At 40.0% G+C, this 25,705-nt stretch overlaps 2 protein-coding genes across 4 annotated transcripts; both read right to left on the bottom strand.

Moving 5' to 3' along the window:
• Nucleotides 1-887: 887 nt before the first annotated feature.
• On the bottom strand, nt 888-15,965 carry ATMIN (ATM interactor). 3 transcript variants are annotated; one of them, XR_009115246.1, is made up of 5 exons: nt 15,775-15,965; nt 10,331-10,456; nt 9,189-9,388; nt 5,973-8,244; nt 888-3,333 (listed from the first exon to the last, which is right to left on the bottom strand). XR_009115246.1 is itself a non-coding variant. In XM_058034197.1 (4 exons), exons 1-4 carry the CDS (start codon nt 15,802-15,804, stop codon nt 6,414-6,416), a joined length of 2,187 nt encoding a protein of 728 aa, XP_057890180.1. In that variant the 5' UTR covers nt 15,805-15,965; the 3' UTR covers nt 888-6,413. The 3 variants fall into 3 exon arrangements, 1 of the variants encoding a protein (XP_057890180.1); XR_009115245.1 differs by having other exon boundaries at nt 888-6,052; nt 6,275-8,244; XM_058034197.1 differs by having other exon boundaries at nt 888-8,244.
• A 2,552-nt stretch (nt 15,966-18,517) lies between these two features.
• Nucleotides 18,518-25,341, bottom strand: CENPN (centromere protein N). The gene is made up of 10 exons (XM_058034248.1): nt 25,166-25,341; nt 24,030-24,075; nt 23,423-23,479; nt 22,919-22,995; nt 21,699-21,875; nt 20,905-21,006; nt 20,253-20,310; nt 19,730-19,842; nt 18,992-19,115; nt 18,518-18,633 (listed from the first exon to the last, which is right to left on the bottom strand). The coding sequence occupies exons 1-10, from the start codon at nt 25,334-25,336 to the stop codon at nt 18,518-18,520; spliced, it is 1,041 nt and encodes a 346-aa protein (XP_057890231.1). The 5' UTR covers nt 25,337-25,341.
• Between the last annotated feature and the right edge of the window lie 364 nt (nt 25,342-25,705).

Below are 25,705 nucleotides of genomic sequence, written 5' to 3'. Positions count from 1 at the left end.
GACATCTTCCCATTTAGAAATATCTCCCCTTCTCCTCTGGAAATACCTGAATGCTGCTGTTTGCAAATGCTTACCTCAAGCTGTGATGGGGCTGAACACAGCAGCCTCCTGCTGTCCATCAGGGAATGCTCCATCCATGACTACAGCTGAGGGAACAGCTGATTGAAGCTGCAGATGAACCTTCAGCCACGAGGCTTCTGCTCATTCACCTCCTCTGAATCACACAGGCAAGACTTACAGGTAACACCAAAAATCAGCCTTTTATATCCTCCAACTAACAGAAAATGGTGGGAGCATCACTAAGCATGGGAGCTGTGCAGGAAGAAACAGGACAGAGTATGAGACATGCTCAAATCAAGCCACTCTAGGGTTTGGTTTTTTTTTTTTTAATATTTACAGTGGCAAAAAATATTTTCTCAGTTAAATAAAATACATTGTAAAATAATAAAGAGTTAGAACAGAATACCTTGAACACCAACCAGCATACTGCAGGTGAATTTCTCCTAGAGATCTGAAATCACCCCTACAGGAGGGGTGGATGGTAAGGTTGAGGAAGAAAGCAAAGGAGCCCTGTCCTGAGAGTCTGTTGTGGAGGTGAGGCATCTGCCACAGAGCTGAAACTGCAGAAGTTCCCATTCCACTGCAGGTGAAAGGCAAAGATTACATTTTGTGCTGATGAGGTTTGAGACAGAGAACCTTTCTGCACCTCCAGACATCAAGAACTGACATTGTAGGACATGTTTTGAAAGCTTTTCAGTTGGTAGAGATTTTGTAAACTAAACTAAGATGTTCAGGAGCAATGGGTGATACTTGCCAAGAGGCACTGGAACCCCCACCCAGGCCTGGACAGGGAGAGGTCATGGCCATTAAAACAGAAGGCAAAAAAATGATTGAAGTTAACTTTATTCCAAAATATGTATAATTTACAGGACTGAATAAGTGCTTCATTTGTGAACAAAACATTTCAATACTTGTGAATAACTTACTAGTAGCTTTGTGTAACACTTCAGTTTCCAACAGAGGGAAATATGAAACAGTATTTTGGCACAAGGTTTTCTCTGCATGCAATAATGTAATTACAAGTTTCACAGTTACTAGGACAACATTCCTTCTTTGGGATTGTCACTTGTAAAATAGGTCTAAGAAATGAATGCTTGATTTTGTCTGGTCACTGCAAGTTTACTGGCTTAAATAGCAAGAATTAAACATGAACATACTTTGAAAACTAGATTTGTCTACTAAATAAAAAAAAAATCCCACCAGTAATGAAAAGTATTTTAAGGACATTTCTCAGCCTTGCTGAGATTAACTCACACACACTTTGGGAAAGACTCACCCACATGAGATTTATTACTCATTCATTGCAAATAATTACAAACTTAAATGAGATTGTAATCAGGTGTTGAAGTCTTTAAGCTGTAGAGATATGGCCATATTTCATACCTAGCTTTATCAGAGATGCACTTGCAAATGTCTGTAGATAGAGGTACTGTCAATCTAGCTCTGCATGCAGGTGCTTGAAGCATGTAAAGCACTGGATGTTGTGAAATGTAGAGCTGGCATCACCACAAGCCATCTGTTATATTCCACAGCTAGTTGTTGCAGGTGCTGCAAAGCCAGCATATGAAAAATGGTCACAGGTAAAGGGACTTCTGTTATTTAACCCAGCAGATCCTTGAGGCGTTTCCACCACTTCAGGCTGTCTGGTTACATTTCCAGTGCAGTCACACACACAAACACAAACACTCCTCACCCTGACTGTGGGGCTGAGCACTGAGTTCTGTTCATTGCATAGCAATGGCACTTGAAACAAGAGAATTCAGTCCTGTTCTAAGCAGCAAGTCCTTCTTGCACATGTTTAAATTCACATCAACTCTTGAAAAACAACAACAAAAGAAACAGAAGATGCATGATTGCACCATACACTGGTTTGCTACCATTAAACAGCCAAATCCTCACAGTGTTCCTGTTCTCAATGGCAGCCTGCTTACTGGAGGCCCATCCTACCAGGACACAAGCATAGCAGCACCTTAAACCAAACAGGAATGAGAAAGCTTGCAAGGCCCAGAATGTTACCAACAGTTTGGTGTGAATGTATTTGGAACAGTAAATGGTACATTAAGATCATGTTTAAAAAATCAGCACATGTCAGAAACATATTAAAGCAAAGGAAGCTGTACAACCTTAATGATAAAGGCAAGCACATTTGGTTCACTCAAAGTTGCCATTTCAGGAACATGTTCTTTTGCAAGTTCAGCACCCTATGTTGATTCAGTATCAGTTCTACTAAATTTCCCTACATTTAAAAGGCTATTAAACTCCCTCTAGCCCCCTAAGCCCCCAGTCCTGTCAACTCTTACATTTCTACCCAGGTACACAAAAAATCAATTCACATCTTAGCAGCATAAGGATTTAGAACAGTGGAAGGCAGCCATCATTCTTTGTTCTCTTGCTCCTACATAACTGGGGTCCATATGACTAACAGGGAAATTCAGCCTCTTGTTTCCAACAGAAAAAAACCTGTGTATTGTGCCATGAAATAAAAATCTCTAAGGAGTTAATTACATACATTAAGTTACAGACACTGATCAAGTTGTTCAAAACAAAACGAGGTTTCACAAGGTTTCTTTTACAGCTGTTTAATTCACAGCTGCAAGTATTTACACATTTTTTAATGCATTCATATCCTTTGGAAATGAGAATTTTCTAAACTCAAGCAGCTTCACATAACTAAGAATACGTAGCATTAGCAAACTCTGACTTAAAACTACAATTTTTCTAGGCCAACACAAAGTTTTGGGGAGGACTCCCTCCCTACCCACAACAAAAAGTATTTACAGGTGTATTAGCAGAAATAGACACAAATAAAGCTGTAAGAAGAGGAAACATCTACTGTCAGACAAACTTTTAGCATTCTGACAAACAAATATGGAAGGCAACAAGACAGACCTTTCATTTTTCAGCTTATTTGTGCTTATGTTCTCACAGAGTGCAAGTTCCAAATCTGCTCTTTCTTTTGTTTGACTCTTTATATATTAAAGAAAAGCACAAATAAAACTACAAAAGTACTAATTCAATTTTATAATAGTGTTACACAGGCATCCAGATCAAGATCCAGCAATCACAGCTTAAAAGAATTAAGCAGGAAACACAAAGGGTAAGTACACGTAACATTAGTATCACTTCCAGATAAAAAAACTGTGCTAAGAGGCTACAGAGAATCTGATGTTACTTTCTGTATAGCAGCTCTAATGGCAATAGAGGATACAAACAAGAGTGAGACAGTAAGTCACTGCTGACCAATACTTACAGTGCCTTGAAAATCAAATCAAACTGCAGAAAAAGGGAGATAAGTATCATTTTAGTTCTACCCAGAAATAGTTGTGTCTGAAGTTTATTTTATAACAAAGGCAAAAATAGAAAATCAGCCTTTTTCAAAATTTGTTTAAATGTGAAGAATTTGTAATATTCAGCTATAGTGTTTCAGATAAGGTTTCATGAAGTTTTCTGTGGGATTCACCAAACTATGAAGTCTGGCTGCAGTCCTCACATTTTCACAAAAGTACTTAATAAATCCAAACTGAGTGACATATGCCAGACGTACATGATCCAAACCTGTTTTTGAATGAATAATTTTATTATAACTTTAATGAATAATTTATGGAGAACCAAATTAGTGAAGAAAGAAGTTAATTTTGGTCAGAAGTTAATTTCATCTTTCCTAAGACAGTGCAGACATTTAATAATTTCTTAATACTGCACTTTCAATAAATGACTTCATGTTGTAGTACTGTGTTCATCTAATCAAAATGCAAATTGTTTTAAACAAATAGAATGAGTGAAAGGATTGTGATTTGAATGTTCTAATAAAATACACAAAGCTCAAAAAGACTCCTAATTAAAAACTACAATAACTGGGTAATGATTACATTATCAGATTTTGTCCACACAAACTTTTGGGTCTTTTCCTGACAGTCCCTGATGCTAAGGCCTTTGTCTTACACAGTAACATGGCAATTATGACTCTAATTTGTAAATTAGTTTCCAAGTACTTTAAACCTCGCTGTTCTCTCAGATTGCTACAATTCAAACCCTTCAGTAATTCTCCTCAGCACCCAAGATTCCTCCTCCTGCAGAGTAAAGGCTGACTTTCTAAATTCAGAGGTAATGAACAGCTTCTACAGCTGTGGAAAATACCCTTTTCCCAAACCAGGTTTATAGTGACTGCCTCACTTTCACGGGTCAGTACAGACAACTTGCACTTGGGAAACACAGAAATCAGGGTATGAAGAAGCATTCTCTGGTATTGCAGCCAGGGGAAGGAAGGAGAGGAAAAACACTTTAAAATCTGAAGTTGCAACATTACCAGAAAGATATTGCAATAGAATAAATTAACTTAATTTTGTTCTTTATCTTATATCTCAGTTTCAAAGTAGGCAAGTAAATATGAGTCAGTCATCTTCACAAGAAACAAAATTACAAGTGAGGCCTTCCTTTTTAAAATATATCCCACCCTTCAGATGAGAACTCTACAGACCTTGTGAAACCTGGGGGCATTCCCCACAGCAGAGTAACTTTCTCCTGAGGAACTGCAAGATTCCCATCTGCAGTTTCTTCAGCCAGACTGGAAGTGTCTGCAATCATACCCAGAAATGTTGAAAAATTGAACAGGCAACACAGTTTTCAGGAGGAAAATATGAGCTTCAGGATGAATCTGAAGAGATTATTTCAGTAAAGACACTCACCATGGCAATACAAAGAGTATTAAGAAAATGCAAAGGAAAAATAAAAGGAAAACAGAAAGGTATTGCTCATCTGCAACAAAAACAAGCTGGCTGCAATGGATGAGTAACTCAACTCCCACATCCTTGAACTGAGAATATGCACACAAAGCACAGGGAGTCCTCAAACCTAAGGCTTGGACATACATTTGCTGCTGGGCTGCACAGTAAATATGCAGCCAATACCTCTCCTCTAACAATGGAGGAGTAAAGTCTGTTACAGGCTCAGGAATTTGACACAAAGAGTTTTCCTTTAAGGTTACAGTAAAACTAAAACCTGTCCAGTACAAAACCAGAGGCCTACATTTCACAGATATAGTAAGAGATAAAAATTACTTAAGGCCAAATTCCAACATACATTCACAACTGGCTTTATGTAAATGAAAATACTGCAAACAGTGGCATGAGGGGCAACCAAAACATTAAAAAAAAAGTGCCAAGAGGTCATATGCTTCTCTGAAAAATCAGTTTGTGTGAGTTTGACTATACTCTGGGAAATTGTGAAAGCTGCAGGAACTGAGGGCTGCAGATCAAAGTGCAAAAGCAAGATAGAGCTGTTCTGGAAGGGCTTCTGTGAGCTGATCTCCCAGCTCTGCTGTATGGATTCCAACTCTTTTTGGAAGTAGGAAGTCCAAAACCAGAAGTCAAGGTGAGTGTTTTAAGGAATTTAATTGTCCATTTTTAAAGATTTCTCTTAAGGTAGTAAACCACTGTAACATTTCTGAACTCGTATCTCAATAAAGCTAGGAGAATTCAGCAAAACCAAATGATTCCAGTCTCTGAGGCACACACATTGTAACATTTGCATCTTCAAGACAGAAATAATTTAAGCAAATCCCTTCTGAAGACTCTAAAAAATGTTAGCCCCATGTATTACACTAGCTAAAAGGACAACATACTAATTTTCCCTACAATTACGAATTCCAAGTTCTTTTCCTACCCTTCAAAGAGCATCAGTGCCACTCAGGGAAAAAAAAATACTGCTTTCTACACACTTGTTTAATAATAAATATTTTCAACAATTCAAGAATCTCTATGTGTCTAGTGTGTTGGACAGGTATTTGGAAAATGTCAGCTTATGCAGGAGAAAGAGCTGTGAAGGCATAAAGTAAAAGAAGACAATAGGGCTGATTATGTTCATGCCGGATTTAAAGTACAAGCTACTAAAAAAAGTAAACAGAAGTAGCTTACACTAATAGAATCCTCCCCCGCAAGTTCAGGGAAGCATCTCAGCTGAACAGCTCAGGGTTTTGGTCCAGCACATTGGAACCCTGCATGGAAGCCAGGAATAGAGAGAGAGATATAGAGAACAACTTTAAAAGTTCTTCCACTTAGATGAAAGCAGTAACAGGTTCGTAAAGAAGTTTGAGGAAAAAACATAGGCACCACATAATTTTTTAAGGTTCAAATGTACATTAACATGTTACAGCCCCCCCCTTTCCCCTCTATTTATACACACATAGTTATGTAAAGTTACATATTCAATAGAGTACCTTCAGCATGAAAAGTCTCTTAGGTCAACTGCTCGTGACAAGTACATTCAATAATGAAAGTGGATCACTTGGTAAAGCCATCTCTCCCACCCCAATAAGTTAAATTCAAATCACAAGAAACAGTTCTATTATGTAGCACTCAGTGGCTGGGCTTGTCAGAGCTCTGGAACAAGGAGCACAGCTCTTCACAGGTCTGTGTTTCTACTGAACTGAACTGGGACTCCATTGTATTCCAGGCTAAGTCAGCCAGAAGGAAGTCATCCATTGCTGTCTGTGTTTCATTGCTGGTAAGGAATAAACTCCCCAGATTCTCAAAGCAGCTATCCATAGTCTGGGTCTCAGCACTGCTGAGCTGGACTTTGCTTTCAATATTCTGAGCAGGTGTGTTTTTAGTAGCCATATATACTTCTGTCTGGGTTTCTGTATCAGATGAGTCAGTGCTCATTGAGAAACTGGACTGTTTCAGAATACTTCCTAAAGGCAGATGGGTAGTACTGTCCAAAAAGAAATTCAAGTCTGTCTGTGTCTGTGTATCAAACATCTCCAAACCTAAAAAGTTAGAATTGCCTCGGCAGTTATAGGATTGAGTGGCACTATCTGAAAATAAGAAATCAGTCTGAGTTTCAATGTCCAGTGACTCCAAAACTGGCTCAGAGTTCAGGGTAGCAAGCTCGCTCTCTTCAGTCTGAGTTTGGATGTTGGATGCTGAAAAGAACTCTTCAATGTCGAAGTCTATCCCTGTGCTCTGTGATGGAGCAGATGGAAGATGTGTGTCAGCATTAGAACTTGGCTCAGACAAAAGGCCACGATTGTCCAGGGCCTGGCCAGACATGTTTCCTGAAAAAATGTTTTCCAGATCACTTAGCAGGTCCATTGTCTGGGTTTGATTATCTGTTGTATTTTGAGATGGAAGTATATTAGTCTGTGTATTGAAGCTGATAAGGGATTCAGACTTAACAGTATCCTGATTCAGGGTCTTGCAACTACTTCTTTGCAGCAAGGATTGATCTATATTTGCAGGCATTAAATTGTTTTCTGGAAGTTCAATGTGAGTAGAAACATTGTATGATGAAGGAACATTGTCAAAAATGTCACTGCACATTACAGCCTGGTCCATCTGTACCCTTCCATCAATACAGTCCTGTGTCCTGCTGGTTTGAGTCTCTCTGGAAATGCCACACGTTGGAAAACAGCCCTGGCTGAAAGCATCAGTCTGAGCAGCTATGGATGAAGTCAGCTTGGAAGCAGGCAGCAGTGTCTGTGTCTGCACACTGATGGGCAATGAGACCTGGGAACTGAATGACAGATCTGTCTGAGAACAAGAGGACACAGAAGAATTGGGAGTCCAGGCTGCAGCTGGTACAAAGCTCTGGGAGATGTAAGATAAGTCAGTCTGTATATTTATTGAAGAAATTTTGTTCTTGTGACAAACATTCCCCAGCTCTTGTCCTGGGTTATTTGATGTCACCTTGTCCAATTCAACTTGTACACCAGTACTTACTGGTTCCCGATCACCAGAAGCTGTCACCTTTGAAACAGGCATAGTGTCTTTAAATACAAGTGTTTCTGCCTCCAGGGCTGGAATCAGGATTCCTATAGACTGAGGCAATAAATGAACAGTACTTACAACAGAACCTTGATTATCAACAGCCACTACAGCAGGTTTGACAGAAGAGTCTGTTGCAGATACATACACAGGCAAGTGAGCAACCTGCATCACTGGAAGTTTAACCAAAGCCACCTTGGGCTTGGGTAAAAGCATCTTTGGTGCACATTTTGGCTGCATTTGGTTTGTGAAGTTAGAACTGCAGGAGCCTTCAAGAGAGGCTGCTACTTTCACTTCAGAGGACTCCAATTCCTGAGTGCCAGGAGCAGTACTGTGGGTATTGCTGAATGCTTCGTTTGCCTTCTCTGCCAACTGCTGATTATGAACAGAGGACTCCATTTTCCTTTTCTTACTAGGAGGATCCCTGTGAACATGAGATCAATAATTTATACTTCTTTCCAACACAGAACATCTGCCTTCCATTCTTTTGAGTCACTGCATTGAAAATACCAACTGAAGTCACAGATGAGGTTGGACACGAGAAGACAATTAATCCAGATTAAAACATAAAAAGACTCCATGAAGTTCAGTTTTGCTAAATGTCATTCCTCACTCTCTCATTTTAAATAAGAATAAATACTACCCCTTATGGAGACCTATTTCCAAATGGATGTGCAAGTTTAGATGGTGTCTTCCCCTCTCACATTAAGCACACTGATTTGAAGACTTCTAATGTGTTATTGTGACACTGACTCAGACTGAGGCTTGAAGGGACAGAACTCTTACAATATGTGTACAGGTAATGGTCTCTCATGGAAATGGAAGATAAAAAATAGCAATTCTTCACACAAAACTTAAATTTTGAAGCAGCTGAACCTCAAAGACAGGCTAGGCTTCAAAAAGTAGATTGATCTTTATGAAATATATGGACATACTGAAACTATAAATCTAAGCATAGGTGGTAAAAAATACATCCACCAACAATTCCAACAATGACTAGACTGTACAAGAAAGTAACCTGAACTGCATTCCACACCTCAGCTACCAGCTATAAATATCTCCAAATCATGTCTACTCTCACAGAACTGGAAAAGCAGATGCAACAAGAACCACCACCATTTATGCCAAGCGCTGCAGTGTCATCAGTACTTTTTGTTTTCTCTGTAGGGAAACCAGATCTTACTGATTAGATGACCACCACTGCCTTCCACAAAACAGAAACTCCTAAAAGCAACAAAGAAACTGCAAACTGCTAAAACAACATGTCCTAATTTCCTATTTAATCAACAGAAAGGAGACAAAAAGGCAGCACACGAGACACACAGGACTTGGTGATGAATTATCATTTTTTCACTGCTTCACTTTTACCTGTGTTCTGCAGGGATTTCATGGCCAGTTCTGTAAATGTGAGACAGTAATGCTGTTCTGCTGGCATAAGGGCACCCACAAGTACACTGGAAAGTCTTGCCACAGACCTCTATGTGCCGTTTCAAGTACCACTCTGTGCCATAGGAGTTACTACATTTATCACATTTGTGCTTCTTTTCAGCATGCATTTTCATAAAGTGCTAGAATACACAAGGGAAAGTAAACATTAGCATTCAGTGAAGATTAAAAGAAGAAAATCACGGTTAGGGAAGAAAATATTGGCAATTTTTAGTTGCTAAGTAGCACTGAAGTGTAGCATTAATTATTTTTTTAAAGTGTTACTACAAATAAATTTAAAGAAGTCAACAGAGAGAATGTGAAGTTTGCAAATCTGCTGATGCTACATGCATCTTAAAAACACAGATTATCATCTACCCATTCTAATGCCATTGAAGGATTCCTGTGGACACCAATAAATCCACAGATCAACTTTGCCCAAAGAGCACAGCAAGTCTGTGCTACATCCTACTCCTGAGGATGTACAAGTGAGCAAATAATCTCAAGTCATACAGGTCAACACCAGAGCAAATACCAGAATTCTTTCTTTTCATCTATGGCACCAAGTGCCAGCCACTCAGCTCCTCCAGGTAACCCCAGCTCGGCACAGGTAACCAAGAGCAGCACAGTGCTCTTTTTGCTCACCAATGCAGAAACAAGTCTTAGATGTTTTCTTAAACAGGTTAACTAGTAAACAAATGCATTTTGGTATTAAAGCAGAGAAAAGCTCTTAATCCTTGACCACTTGAAAAAAGCAGTTAAAAGTATCAGCCACAGTTAAAACCTTCATCAGTTGCTACTGAGATTTTTTCCCCCTCTTCTTAAATCTTTCTCCATCTATTTCATTTGTGGAGAGGGGCTCTGATCTAGTTTAGAAGAACATACTGGCATCTGTCTGATCAAAAGGTTCAAGTCCTCAAATATAAACATGCAAACATGCAAACTCATGAATCACATGTGCACTTGTTCTCTAACTTCTGCTATGTGCTGAGAGGTTATGCTCGTATCTGTAGGCAAAAGTGCACATTCTTTGGAGTAGAGACAGGACTAAATCAGTGTGAAAATACTTCAGGAAACAGGAATACCTGTTTTACAAGAGAAAATTGGGAAAATGGTCTGTTTGGTCCTCTAGGGCAGCCTTCAATAGGACAGCAGTAGAATTTCTGTGAAGTTTTCAAACCCTTCCTTACTGGTGCATTAAGTTTTCCATCCTGAAAAAGAACCAGTTGAGAGGTTGACAATTCTGCAGGTTTGCATATTCAAGACAATACTCAGAATACCCACCAACTATGGCTCATTGAGTTTACACATCTCAGTGAGTTGGAGGCACTTTCCTATGTCATTTGAAAGTTCAAATGGAATTTTTGCCCTGTGTGGATGCCACTTTGCAAAAATCCCATCAAAATTACCAGGTGCAATTACAACAAGCTCTATGGAGCAGTGGTACTGTACTTTTACCAAGACACTCCCTGCCCCATGTTTCCTGTTATTTCAGCAAAAAGAAAATTTGGCCATACAGATACTACCCTAGACTGCTGATTCAATGTGGTTTTACTTGTTAGCAGCACAGAATGTGAAGCTCCATTAAGATCAGTCACTGAAACACAACGCTGGAATTCTGTTTGCACTTTTTAGAGTTTACTTGTAAAAAAAAAAAAAAAAGAAAAATGCCAAGTATGCTCTGCCACTTAATTTATATCATGAACCAAATCTCATTAAAGTCTATGAAACAACTGGTATAGTAATTCTGACCCTCCAAACACTGAGTGACCAATCTCTCCAGGCATCCATGTGAGCTGTCTCACTGACCCTCACTTGTACATAGAAGAAAACAACACAACTTGCTCAAAGAGGACCACAGAAGTACACATGAGAAGGACATCCTAGTGGAATTGTCCAGATTGTTCAACCACATAGAATCCCTTCCTGCTGAGGACACTGGCATGGAAACCAGACAAGTCATATACCTCAAGACATACCCTAGCTGAAATGGTCTCAGTGGAAGCATCAGGCATCTGTGTCTAAGCAAAAAATTAAAAGTGAACTATTTAAAATCTGATGCTCAGAGTAGCTATGAGTGTCCTTCCATGCTGAGGCTGAACTGGGGCCAAACACAGTCCCCAGAGGCAGTTAGTGCAGTCCATGGTGGCATCCCCAAGATGACTTTTCAGGGAAGAAATGGGACCATGCCCTGCTTGAACTCTGCACCTGATTTTCCTTAGCAGGAGGACAGTGAGCACAGTCAGTAATGGAAGGCTGATTTCACACCAGGCACTCCCTAACTACCTCTGTGGGCAGATCTCCAGCTGGTGCTGTGTACACAATTACACCAAACACAGAGACTGCACAAAGCACAACAGCCCTCCCAGTGTGAGGCAAACCAAGTGTGCACCTCAGTGCCAGGGCCCAAAGGCTTCACTGCCCACACCCCCACCTTACCCAGCTGCAGTTACTCACAACCCAACAGTGCTGTCCTCAGCGCTCATGCCTTGTTTTTGAAGTCCATTTACACCTCAGGAAGCTGGGGATATTTCAATGATTTTGTATTCCCTCAAATCACCTCTTAAGATAAAATAATCTGTAAAATGTAATCCCTTCAAGCAACATTTCAGTTGTATTTCCACACGACACTGCTACTTGCTGCCATTGTCACAAGTTCATTTTTATCAATGACATATCAGACTCAAACAAGCAACGTTTAAAGCCTCTTGATCAAAATGATCACTTGCCATATCAAGAAAACCCGGAATAAGTCTCTAAAAAGGGAGTTTTCATGTAACATTTTTACCTTCTAAGCACCTTGTACAGCAGTTTTCCCTGTGGACAGCCCATTCACAAACAGGCCTGTTCTATCTCTGCTGAATCATCACTGTGACTATTGTTGTACCTCCTAGAGCCACTGCCCTAAACAGGAACATGACACAAAGAAATCTAGCTGCTCCAGCCCTAATTCCACTTTTTAACCCTGACTTTACACAGAACACTTTCATCACATGTCAAAGTCCTCAGGAAAAAAGATCTGCCTTTAAGTCAAAGCTATGCTTGGCCTCTCCCACTGCAGATGATACCAACATGCTGAGTAACTGGAAATTGGAGTTACTTATTCCTAAATAAAGTTATTAAATGTGTTATATTTAACATCACAACCCAGCAACTGACAGGGCAATATGGGAAACATGTTCAGCCACTTCACAGGTAAACCTCAGTCAGGTTATTTCAAATGACTGAAACACTAAGGTATAGAATAACACCAAGTGTTTAAAAGCTTTACAGACACCAGTAAAATGCCTTTATAGCAGCTGGAACACAGCCTTTGGTGGCAGAGACCACAACACTTTAGTTGTGACAAGCTGAGACATACTCTACACACATTAGATATTGTTTATGGTCAGTAATCCTGCTTTGACCTTTCCCAAGTCCTTGTGGCTGTAAATGGTTAATTCTGCATCTTCTCAAAGCCCACCTGGCCAGTCCTGTTTCAGACATTCTCACAGCTTCCTTCCTTACCCATCTGATTTTATGTCCCATGTTTCTACAACATCCACCCACCACAATTATTGGTAGATATGGGTGCAATGACCTTCTCCCAGTGCAGACACTTGCAGTGTAAGGAACACTGCCATGGCTTGTGACACCAGCTGGGAAGGCAGGAATGAACAGTCCCTGCTGCAGACTGGGTCAAGGTGAACTTAGTGACGTCTCACTCTCCTGCCCAGAAAGGCTTACTCCAAAGGATTAATCTGAAATGATGCTGCAGTAGACTGTAGTCAACTATTTAAAACATGAGGGTTTTGCAGCAGAAGTTCAGTCATTTCTTTACTAAATAGGACAGGGAGAGAAGTGCATTTATTCTTATGATAACAACCACTGTGGCAGTGCAGTATCTGAGTAACTCACCCCAAGGGTGCTCCCCTTCCAGCTCACACTGACTACAGCTCCCAGTTATCACAGGAATCCACAGAATCTTCTCCTTTACATGAACTCTTCTAGCTTCATTTTAAACTACATACATGTATTTTCCCTTCTTCCCATAAAATAATATAGCCAAGAGACCAAAGAATTAAAATAAAAAGTTCAAGTTTATATCCACTGCTCTTTTTTTTTTAATTAGCTTATCCTCCATCAAAGAGCCAAAAAAAATTATGTATCAACACTTCATATCTTCTTTGCTAGGCAAAACAAGCCAATTTTTTCTAATTTCCCTTTGTCAGAAACACTTGCCATTAATCACCCTTAGCAGTTATTTTCTACACATCTCCTGGTTCATTTAAACTTACTTGAATCAGATTCTTACCCTACAGTGCTGACACAGAATATCCCTCTGCCATATTTTACATTGCCCTTTTCACAGCAGCTTCACCCTAAATGCTCATTCGTGTATGACCAAATTATTTTGCAAGTGTTTCCCACCTCAGGTTATTTCTGTTACAAACCAGAGCTGATCAAACTGTTTGTTATCACTTCACAAGACTAAAACCTGGTACTGCTGCACTTGACTCTGCTTTTACAGGGCAGTCTCTTTGTAAATGTCCTTCCTTTGCCATTGCAATCCCTCTTGGGTTTTGGTATAAAAACATCCTACTGGTGCTACTTTTATTAATGAAAATTAATCAAGTCATCCTCCCTTTTCCTCAGGAGTGTTCTCTCCTTCCTCAATAGCACCATACCATCCCATTTGCCAAGTTGCCTCTTCATTATTTTAATATTTCACTAATAAATGCAATCTACTAAATATTTTTTATCTGGGAAATCAGCTACCTCTTAATACGGCATACCAATATTAAAATATTTTGTCTCCCTTAAACCTCAACAACATTTTAGTCTCAATTACAATGCCCTTGAAACAAGTCAAGAAGTTTCTGAAAGTCTGCATTCATCCACATTTCAGTATTTACTCCAAGCTATCCCCAGCTTCAGTAATTAGGTGTATGGAGTTGCTCTAATTCTACAAGCACTGGGGGCTAACAGCAAGCTGGGTGAGAAAGCAGCATTTGCTCACCCATCATAGCCTGAGTTATGTAACCCACCAGCTGCACTGCACGCTCAGAGCATCAGCTCACAACCAAAATGACTCTGCTGACCTTAAAGAACACTTGGAACTTCTGCTGTACCTCCCCACACACAGACATGGGAGATCTAACACAACACACAGTGAAGCTGTTGGTTGGTACAGGAAATGAAATGAAAACATCCCATAGAGACACAAGACAGCAGGTACACTTGACACGATTACCTTTTGTCCCTCACCAAAGGGGCATGTGTGACCCACGCTTGACTCTGCAGCCATTTCACAGAACAGGGATGTTCATTGTTCCCCCACTGAGGCTGCACTTTCAGAATGCAGCTATGAATGCTGCACTCGAAGTTTTCCAGGAATACAATTTGTCCTTGCACGCTTGGCATTACAATTTTGGGAAAAGCAAGGATATCTTTCCAAAAGGCCCACTCTCAATGTGTGCCTGCTGAACTGTGCTTCTCCTCCCCCCCAGCACATGCTTAGCTCAGGAGTATTATGGAAATGAGGGCTTGTTTCCAAAATGGCATCCATCTGTTTTGCTGGGGTTTTTTTAGCTCAGACATTTAAAAAAAAAACAAACAAAACCCCAGCATAACAGCCCTCGGCGTTGGGATGGAGATGGTTTGCCAGCTGATAAGGTTAGGAAATGCTGCATGTTTGCACAGCACCTCACAAGTGGGGCTTTAAAGTCTTACTGCAGAAAGATTGGTGATAAGCAAGTAAAACAACAGAAGCTGTGTCCCAAAGAACTCCTAACTGCCTGTGGTATGTTTACAAAAATGTGCAAAATTGGTTATTTTCTCTAAGTAATTTTAGAGGAATCCTCAACACAACTGGCCAGCCCATTCACATACACACTTCTGTATTTATACAGGGACCTGCAAAGGCCTTTCACGAGGGGAAATTTAAACAAAAGACAACGAGAAACATTTCATTATTCCCACCTGGAATCACAGAATAGTTTGGGCTGCAAGGGGACCTTGAACATCATCTTGCTCCATGGGCAGGGGAACCTTCCACAATGCCAGGTTGCTCCAAGCCCCGTCCAACCTGGCCTTGGACACTTCCAGGGATGGGGCAACCTGCGCCAGGGCCTTCCCATCCTCACAGTGAACAACTTCCCCCTAATATCTGACCTAAACCTACTCTTGCATTTGAACCCGCCCCCCTTGTTCTGCCACTCCAGGCTCCTGTCCCCATCCTTCCTGGGAGTTCCCTTCAGGTACCAGAAGGCCTCAGTGAGGTCACCCCACACACCCTCCATTCCAGGCTGAACAATCCCAACTGTCTCAGAACCTCCGGGAAGAATCCCGGTCCTTCTCGGGGTGGGCAATCACACCGCCCCGGACCCTCACTACCAACCAAATCCAGCACAGCCAACACCGCAGCCGCCCCCCGGCCCCGGTCCCGAGCCGGCCGCAGGCCCCGGGGCGGAACACGGCGCTGCGCCAGCCAGAGCCACGGCGCCACGGTGAGGGGCCGAGCGGCGCCGGCCCGGCCTCACGGCGGTACCTGCAGCGGGTGCGCCTTGCTGAGGTGCATGTTGAGGGCCGGGCTGTTGGGCAGCACCTTCCCGCAGCCGGGCACGGTGCACAGGATGTTGGTCCGCACTTGGGACAGCTCTGTCACCGAGGGCCGCACCAGCTCCCCGGCGGGCGGCACGTCCCTCACGGGCGCGGGGGGCCGCCCCAAGCCCCCGCCACGCCGCCCGGCCGCCGCCGCCATGTTGCTGTCAGCTGCTCGGGCCCCGCTCCGCTTCCGGGGGCGGCGGCCAATCGGCGGCGGCGCTGCTGAATATTCATGAGGCACGTGGCGCGGCCCCGCCCCCGGCCCTCAGCGCCCCGCAGCGGCGGCTGCGAGCGGTACGGCCGGGCCCGTGCGCGCTCCCGCGGCACAAAGCGCGCGCTCGGCGCACCGGGACAAACGGTGAGGGGCAGCCTGGGCACGGCCCCGGCCCGGCGCACACCGCTCCGGGGCTCCGGTGATTGTGCTGCACCGGGAAGTGGAGAGGAGGCACCGATTTCTCCGCTGGTCAGGGCCGGGACACGAGGGAACGGCCGAAGCTCCGGCGGGAAGGTGGGGCTGGTGTCAGGGAAAGGTTCTTCATGCAGAGCACCGTCATTGGAACAGAGCCCCCGGGAATGTCACAGCAGCAGCCTGACGCCGCTCCAGGAGCATCGGGAGAACACTCTACGTCACAGGGTGGGATTGTTGGGGTGTCCTGTGCAGGGCCGGGAGCTGGACTTGTGAAGCCTTGTGGGTCCCATAAAATATTCTATGATTTCCTGATGCTGGAATCACCAACACAACACACACAGGTTTTTCTCCTTTATTAACTGGCCAAGTTAAGGGAAAAGATGCACACCAGTCTTTGGGTGAGAGCTGTGCCATGGGTGTAGCCCCAGGATGTGTGCTCCTCCTGCAGCCCTTGTGCCCTCAGCTGCAGGCATTCTGCTGCTTGGGGACAGCACAGAATCGTTTGGGTTGAAAGGAGCATTTAAACATCATCTAATCCAACCCCAAACTTCCAAATTGCTGGAAGAGACCAACTGGAATGGGGAAGATAAGATTGGTCTCCACATTCCCCCTTCTCACCTCCTCCATGGGAACACCTGCTCAGCAAGAAGGAACCCCAGAGCTGCAAACGTTTCCTGACAAATTAATAAATACACACCTCCTTGCCTGGAAATGCTGTGTAGTTCCTGGAATATCCCTGCTTACAGGAAGTTAGAGATAAAACATCTCTGAAAATCAGAGATACTAAAAAGGGGATGGAGGCTGCCTTTCCCAGAAACAAGAGGCAGTAGGCCAGGTACTCACAGTGTTCTAGAGTACTTGGGAACTTTACCTTTATGGTAAATCACTGCCCTCTCAGGCATTTAGGTTATTTGGGAGAGAGCATTATGAAGAACAAGTTGCACAGAGTGAAATACATGCTGGAATCTTAATGGACCTGAATCCTGGAAGTATGGTGGAATATGGTAAGAGCCAGCTCTTAATGTCTATCACACCAAACCTGGAATTCTTCCACAATCCTAACATTAAGTACTTTGTCAAATCAACATTTAAATTACACAGGTGGAATTCCTAAAATCCATAGCACTAGCAGATAGTCCTAAACCCATTTTCATGTGTCAGGTATAGAGATGCTGAAAATCAAACCAAAAATCTGTATATGGTAAGTATTGTTTTCAAGTCAGGCCAAACAAATTTTGATGAAATTACTTAATTTACACATTTATTTACAGTCTACAACAAAAACCATGCCCATACAACCTCTGGAAATACGGCTGCTTCTGTACACTGAGATATTGAAAGTATATCGGATAGTCTATATACACCAAGTGTACACAAAACAATCCAGATAACAGAATTAAAAGTAAAACCTGGTACATTTTAAATGAATCTTCAGATCAAATCAGTCTCAAAAAACAAAGCAGGAAATATCTATACAATTGCCAATGTTTCCCAGCTCTAAAGAATTTCATTGCAAAGCTGTTTGCATTAGTGACTGTTGCCATCTCAATTCCATAAACTTTGTTCCCAAGCAAAAATCCAGTGGCAGCAGGCAAGGATTTGAGAAGGATCAAACATTGAGATATCCTAAAACCTGTAACTTCCTCAAAAGAAAATATTGCCTCTTCCATTGTATTCTTCTGAGACAAAATTTTCTAAGACATTAATAGCAACAGGCAGATTTTCAGGTATTTCTTACTGGCTGCTGCCCTTGGTGATAATTTGGAAGGTGAATTAATAAATCCCTCCTAAAGCTGGATGGCAGCTTGGTGCTGACATCTGCATTCCAAAAATCCATTCTCCCCCCTGCCCTGGAATAGTCTCAGAATACAATTTTTGTACTTAGAGAAAAACATGCCTGAGCTGCAGCCAGGGAGCCCCACCCATCTGAAAGGGGCTGTTCCCATGTCCCAAACAGGGCAGGTGCTCTGTCCAAAATATGAAATACTGGAATACTATAGCCATCTACAGCTATGATAGCAAACTGAATAGCTACAGCTATTATTGTGCCTTTATTAACTTCACAAATATTAAAATACAGTTGAGTGCAGTCATCACATTTAAGTTAAGGCTAACTTCTGTTAAAGACAGCTGTGGAAAAATAATTCAAGCAGAGCCATAATATGGAAAAAACTTTAGGGTATTAAGAAAGAATACCTTATTTAAAAATATGTTATGATGATTTAGATTAATACCAGTAATAAATGAGTTGCATATTTCTCCATGAATCAGTTTTAAATTAAGGGCTTACAAAACTTTCTGGATATAAACCTTTTTTCTCTCTAATTTTAAAATAATTCCTAGCTTTATGTGGTATGCATGTCAGGAGTGGTGAGAGTGGTGCATCAGCCATACCTGGGGAGAGAGAGAGACAGATAATTGCAGCAGTACTCAAACACTACTTACCTTTAATAACTGTTAATAAAGCTGAAGCACAAAACAAAGCCACTAAAACTAAAACCACAGCCTGAGTATCCATATACAAACCAGTAATTCTAAGAAAAAAATGTTTAGACATAAGTTTTTAAAGTGGTAACATCTTTATTCTACTGTGTTTCTTTTTCTAAACCAACTCTGAAGTTGCTCCCTTATGTGAGATACAAGCGGAATGTAAGGTGACAAAAATATTTAAAACTCTGGAATTTCTGTCCAGAGTATTTCCATCCAAAAATATTTAAAACTCTGGAATTTTTTACAGAGTTGGAACACTTACCTGCTGGTGCCAAGGATTTCAGTGATTCTAAAAGATGGGGACTAGAAAACTTGACCAAACATCTGAATGGCTCCTTTTTATCCAAAACATCCAATTTAGGATCACTTTTAAACATCGTCTCAAGCTGTTAACACAAAATTTAACCAGTGAGTACAAGCAATGAATATATTTTATTTATGTTATTACATATTACACATAAACATTTAATTAGACTGTTTCCAATTTGTAATGATAACATGATTCCAGCTGCTGGAATGTTGTAGTGTTCTAGTAAAATCTGAGGGTGCCACCATGTGGCAGAGTTTTTTGCTGAAAGCAAGAGGCAGCTTGTTCAGCAATACTGGAAAACATTAAGTATTTCTTAGAATTTTCAATTTATCTGTTCATGCAATAAAACCTGTGCATCACTGAGAAGTCAATTATGGTGTCATACACAGGATAAGCTTTGTATGTACTTAAAATAACCCTTATTTCTATGCTTCAACACATTGCTAGCCTAAATCTACTTTTGTTACACAAACAGGGCAAAATGCTGAGTTCACAGGTCTGAAAGACTGAAACACAATCTAAAACTCTGATCAAATTTCAGCCTGTTACAGAGAATTTTAACTCATTAATTTTTAAAATGTCCTCCCTAAAGTTTAAAAAAACCCATATATTTTTTAAGTTTGAAATTTAATCTAACTACCACTCCATTAAAATTAGAAAACCTCAAATCAAATAGGTTGCTTTTCCTACCCTGTATTGTGCAAATTCGAGTTTTGGTAGGGGACCACTACCAAAAGCTTCCTGGTTCAGTCTGTGGATTCTTTCTTTCTCACTTCTGTTTTCTTCAACTATCCTTATATCTGCTGCAGGAGGAAAGAGTAGGGAAAAGAAAACAGAAAGACAACATTGTCAGTTGCTGCAATCCTGTTTTTCTGATCAGATTATTAGAATGAAAATTTGTAAATAATAATTTTAATGAATTCATTGCACTCTTTTTTTGGATAAGGTAGTTGTCTCTACCATTTATATTTTCAGTTCTTACCAAGAGAAAAACACAAGCTAATGTGAGATACTGGGCATTGAGTGGATTTGGTTTCCATGTCCAGTAGCACTCATGGGAAATACTGACCTCTCCCAGTGCCAGCCAGTATAAAGGCACCAGGGATGGATAACATAATGGGAATGAACATATGTACATTTCCTTTTATCAACATCATTTCACAAGCTAGCAGGAATGACATTTAAACTGCCTTTACATTTCAATTATACATACCATTTTCTGGTTCTACATTCCCTCCTTGAAGAGGTTTTGGAGTGCAAGTTTGGAAGTTCTAAATGGAGAGAGAGAGAGAGAGAGAGAGAGAGAGAGAGAGAGAGAGAGAGAGGAAAAATTGGTTTAGTTCAGTTCTACTTTTAGAATCTCTAGCTGAAAAGAACTTTAATATATTTCCTTTTATTTCTCATTCTGGAAGAATGATCTTCCAAATTTTGACCATTACTAGAAGTCCGGAAGCCAACATAATTTTGGAAAAAAAAAAAAGCCTGTCTTAGGATATTTGTGAAGATTTCCCTATTTACAAGTTTTGCATGGATGAGCAGACTAAGCACCCATTCCAACAGCCTTCAACTCATGGCTCTAGGCAGCCTAATGAAAGGATGCTAAAAAAGCTTAGGACTGAATTGTTCATGTAGTTTTTAATCTGAGTTTTGCCATCAGGAATTACAATAATAAAGAGTATATGGGATACCAAATAATTACATCCCCACTGCAATGTTACCTTCATGAAAGGCTGTCCACCTCAGTAGTTCAATATTATTTTAACTTGATGGTCTCTTGGAAAAGGTGAATTTTCCCCTTGCTAAGGGGTGAGAACTAGGCCTGAAACAAAAAGCAAGACTTAGGATTTACTTGTGAAGTGGCTCACCTGGCTATACCTTTTAAACACAATATCTTTAAGGGAGTTTAAAGAATGACTTCGAAGCTCCATTTCACGGATGTCATGGTAATTGGAAGCAACAATCAGGGCCTTCAAATAAAAATTGAAATTGTTTTAACATCAGACTTAATCATCACTTTGTAATATGTAAAAAAAATAGCATCTCTAGACATTGTGATGTCTTTGTTCCAAGGTAAGCAACTGCCCTTTTACTAGGATTTTCATATCTGAAAAAACGTTGCAGAGATTGTTATACAGCTCAGGTTGATACTTAAAATTAATTTAGAATTTTAATATTTAAAAGCATTCACAGTATTAACAAGCTAAGTCCCATAGTCTTTTCAGCTGAAAAATAAACAAACAGACTCAGAAGATATTTGAATTACAACTACAGAAATTTGAGGAAATTTCTAAATAGAGGGAAAAACACTACCAAAGCTGATCATCAGAAATAAACAGAAATGATTCCCTGATGAGCTCATATGGTTAGTTCTTGAAGTTAAAAGTATTGATCTAATATTCTTCCACTTCTCTGAGGCAATTTAATGGAATACTGCCTGAGACTTAGTTAAGAAATTAAATTCAATAAACTGAATTTATTCACAATGCACCAACCCAAAGATTTGTGTTTTGCCCCATTTTTATCACGAGCTAAGGAGGAAAAAAAAAAGGCGTTTAGCAAATTATGTTAAGTGAGGTGTCTTTACCAATCCTCTTAAAAGCTAACCCATTTATAGCTCTACATGATTGGGGAAGTCAGTCTGAGCAGTTTTAATCTGTACCTGACACAGCAGAGGCAAGGTGCTCTTCAGCACTGAGGAAGAAATGAAGACATAGGGAGTCTGTGAGTGGTACACAACATAGCTGGGTTTGTACTGGTTTGGTTTTTTATGTGGTGTTCCCCAGGCAACTCTAATCCAGATTGCATTGTCCTCATACTCCTTAAAGGTGATGGTGACCTGAGAGAAATAGAAAAGTTTTAATTTACCAACACATTTGGGTATCCATAAACATTTTCTTATCTCTTAACATCTCTGTTCACAAGACCCAAACATAATTTAGTACCACTGCATGAATAAGAAAAAAACCCACTAAGTGGCATAAGGATTGGATTTAAATAAAATTTCCACAGAAGAACAACCTCACAAATGGGATAAAAAGAAGAATTACCTTTCAAACTCTATTATTGTTTTTCTTCCTGTCAATATACATTTTTTTTTCTGAAGGTTGAAAATAGAAAATAGCTTGTTACAAAAGCACTGATCTCTCTTTCGGGAAAACAACACAAAGATGTCTGTTTAGAAGGAGGGCTAGTGGCAATAATTCAAATATGTCCATTTTTGGAGAAACTAAACTTTTGATCAGCTTGTCATTTTAGACCCGAATTTAAGATTTAACACTGCTCAAGAATACACAATCCAAAGTCTAAACATGCCCTTTTCTATTCTTGTTGATTTGCTCCTTGTTTACTTCTTTTTACCTTGACTCAAGTAGGTTGACTTAAAACAAACCTAAACAACAGAAACCCAAACTATTGAAAAACTTTATTATGAGAGTGATGTGAATTGCAGCTGATTGGCTGTGAGTGTGATTTGGGTTTGTTGCCTCTCCTGTTGTGAGTGGGAACCCACTGGGTGTCAGGGAGTGACACAGGTGATCAGCCAGAGGCATTTTCTATTCCCTTGCCCAAATGAAGCTGGTGAGCTAAAGAAACTAAAGGCTCCTGCAAACTGGGCAAAGATTTGATAAAAAACCACCAACAGAGTGCCTTTCTTGAAGCCAGTCACATTTTAACACAAACTTGCATTTTATTTCTTTCCAGCACAGTTGTGAAGTGGCTAAATCAGATATGCAATACATTTTTTCTATTTCACATGCAGTTCCTATCATTCCCAAATGAATAATTCCATTTAATTCTTGACTCAAACTGTGAGGAACAGTTATGAAAACAACATATTGACACCAGAGCCATGAAGCAAATTTAGAATGAATTTATTCTTACATTTTTCAAGGCTGACCGAAGTCTTCTTTTAAACTTTTTTTTGAAATCTGTTATATCAAAATATTCCAATTCTTCTCCTGTTACATGAGACAAAAAAAAGCCAATCAGAAATAACATTTGTGTTTACAAGTAGTTTAGAGATGTTTTTAGTTTTGCTGAAACAAAATTAGGCAGAAAAAAAAATAAAGTTGCATAACCTTATACAAAAAGCTGTATTTTAATTCTGACCCATGTTATTGTTATACAGAGAAAAGATTAATGTTGTAATTACTAATGTGTAATAATTGCTTGAGAAGTTAATGGAAAGTATTCTAAAAACATTAAATGTAATCTCCATTGAAAAATACATACTAGGCTGCAGTAAAATATTAAAAATCTCTCTACAGAAAAAATCTAAATGAAGCTACATGAAAATGTAGGATAGTGGTTAAAATGTAGGATATGAAGCAGCACAGCACTAAGTTGCTGAGAATTGTGGGATTACAGCAAGGAAAGACATCTTACCTGACTTTTTCATCTGGTAAACACTCCACATTCTTTTGTTTTGGTAGATGTGGTTGTCTAGGAAAAATAGGAATTGTTCAATAACATAATGTATTATCAAACAGGGATTAAAGGAACAAAGAATTTTACAATACTTTTATAGACAGGTTACTTTAAAAAATATGACTTCTGATAATGCAATATAATGTATTACCATTCTTAAACTACCGCTCATAGCAACATTAAAAGCAATTTTTTTTTTTAATTAAAGAGATGCAAAGTTCTTTTCTAATTTGGTGAGTGGATAATAAAGGGCATCCCTGGGGTTCAATGTTTAAGGAAGGGTTTTACCTCAACTACCCAATGTAAGACATGTAGACTGTTAAAAAAAACCTTGAGATTTAAACTATTGTATAAACAAGTTGTGAATTGATATTGGAGTTAGGAGTTATATACTTTTGTTATCTTGAGCTTTTTTAAAAGAGGCCACATCCAATAAGATTCATCTAAAATGTGATGTGCTTACCTCAAATGCATCTGTACCCCACAAGGATCATCTCTATGTAATTAAGGGCATTATCAACTTACTCAAAAAAATAAATATCATTTTAATTCACTTCATACTTACAAATTATGTCTAGAACTGCTGCTTGCTTGATGTCTGCAGAATTTTCCTAGAAAGAACAAGAGTGCATGATGAACTACAGGTCTGGAAAGCCCAATCACACTGTTAATCAAGTGAAAAATAATCTCAGTATTGGTACTTTAAAGGACATTGCACTGAAGCCCACAGCACACACACTCTCTTCAAAGGCACCACACCTGGTCCCAAGTTGTGAGAAATCAATAATGAAAACTATTTCAGCAAGGTTTAAGTGTTCCTCTGCAGAGGCAGCAAGAGGAATGTAATCCTTACAGTGTGATGTACAAGCAATTAGAAAGAAAGTTAATAGGTATTTATGACAATGCATCAGTGACTGGTATTTCACTGTCAGGAGCTGTAACATACTGGTTATTGCTTATTTATGCTCTATAGCATGAAAGGATTTTTAAGAAACTGCATGACACAATTTGTTACAGATACAAGTATTTCAGAAAAAAATGCTATTTTAAAATATGGCCATCTTATGAGAATAACTGAAGAGTTTCTTTCCTGTAGTTTGATTTACACTCCAGGTAAGCAATTTTTGAGTATGAAATTCAAGGGAATCATACCAAAAGTTACAGAATTCAAGATGTAGCAGTAATAACTGCATTTATCTGGGTTATGATATTAAAGACTTCTGGTACACTAAATTCAGAGTTAGATAATATAATTTTTTGCTTACAGCATGCTGAATGGAAGTAATTCTGGCCAAGGAAAGTTAAAAAAATTAAAAGTCTAAAAGATATAAACTAGTGATATCATTACCTATACTAAATAGCTTTAAATCAGGAGTTTGCAATGAGTAGACATCTCAATCAATACCTTTATTTTACAATTTAGCAACACACCCATTTTTTAAAGGTTTAACATACTGAGCTTTTATCTACCATATGCAACTTAGAGCTAAAAGATATTTTTAAATACTTAGTATAGGACTGTTCTACACTCCCACAGATCAGACAAAACCAATGGTGTTACAAGCTCAGCTTCACATTTTCCAAACTACAAAGTGCCATTTGAGGCTGTGTTGTGGCCAAAGATTAATGTTTTAGTATTTTTTCATGATGCTTCTCATGCATCCTATATGTCAATGACATTTTTTGAAGGAGAGGATTTACCTCACAGAGTTGAACAATTTCTTGGGAAATGTTGTCCTTTATCTGCTGGAAATTTAGAGTCTGCAGCTGTGCCTCAGAGAGAAAGCCCCATTTCTGCAGCATCATCTTGATTTCATCCTTTGGGATTTTTAGCACAGTTCTTCGGATGTATTCAGCCACAGTTTCATCCATGATGGAACCACCTGGAAAGCTGAAAGGTTAAAGAAAGTAAGACCAAGCCACAGGCAAGCTCAGGGGACTTGCTCCCTTCAAAGGTGTACAGAGCTGCACCTCGGCATAACTGGCTGACATTGATGGCAGTCCTAAGGGTAGCACTACTACAGACTTAGACATTGGCAAGTTAAAATACGTGCAATAAATTACTTAGACACTGAACTATAGAGTATCTTGAGTTGGAAAGGATGCAGAAGGATCAGAGTCCAGCTCCCAGCCCTGTGCAGGACACCCCAGGAATTCCACCAGGAGTCCCAGCGTTCGTCAAGAAGTGTTTACTTCTTGAGCTCTGTCAGGCTTGGTACTGTGACCACTGCCCTGAGGAGC

The sequence above is a fragment of the Melospiza georgiana genome, chromosome 14 (assembly GCF_028018845.1).
Source record: "Melospiza georgiana isolate bMelGeo1 chromosome 14, bMelGeo1.pri, whole genome shotgun sequence".
Classification (NCBI taxonomy): domain Eukaryota; kingdom Metazoa; phylum Chordata; class Aves; order Passeriformes; family Passerellidae; genus Melospiza; species Melospiza georgiana.
Note: the sequence above shows the minus strand (reverse complement) of the source record. Positions and strands in the feature narration are given on the sequence as shown.

Coding starts and splice junctions, on each gene's coding strand:
- ATMIN (XM_058034197.1), bottom strand. CDS start 15,804: ATGCACCTCAGCAAGGCGCACCCGCTGCAG. Junction 10,457..15,774: donor GCAAGGCGCACCCGCTGCAG/GTACCGCCGTGA, acceptor GTTCTTTTTCAG/GATGGAAAACTTAATGCACC. Junction 8,245..9,188: donor GAAATCCCTGCAGAACACAG/GTAAAAGTGAAG, acceptor TCATGTTCACAG/GGATCCTCCTAGTAAGAAAA.
- CENPN (XM_058034248.1), bottom strand. CDS start 25,336: ATGGATGAAACTGTGGCTGAATACATCCGAAGAACTGTGCTAAAAATC. Junction 21,876..22,918: donor TTCGGTCAGCCTTGAAAAAT/GTAAGAATAAAT, acceptor TATTTCTCTCAG/GTCACCATCACCTTTAAGGA. Junction 20,311..20,904: donor TGTTTAAAAGGTATAGCCAG/GTGAGCCACTTC, acceptor CTCTCCATTTAG/AACTTCCAAACTTGCACTCC.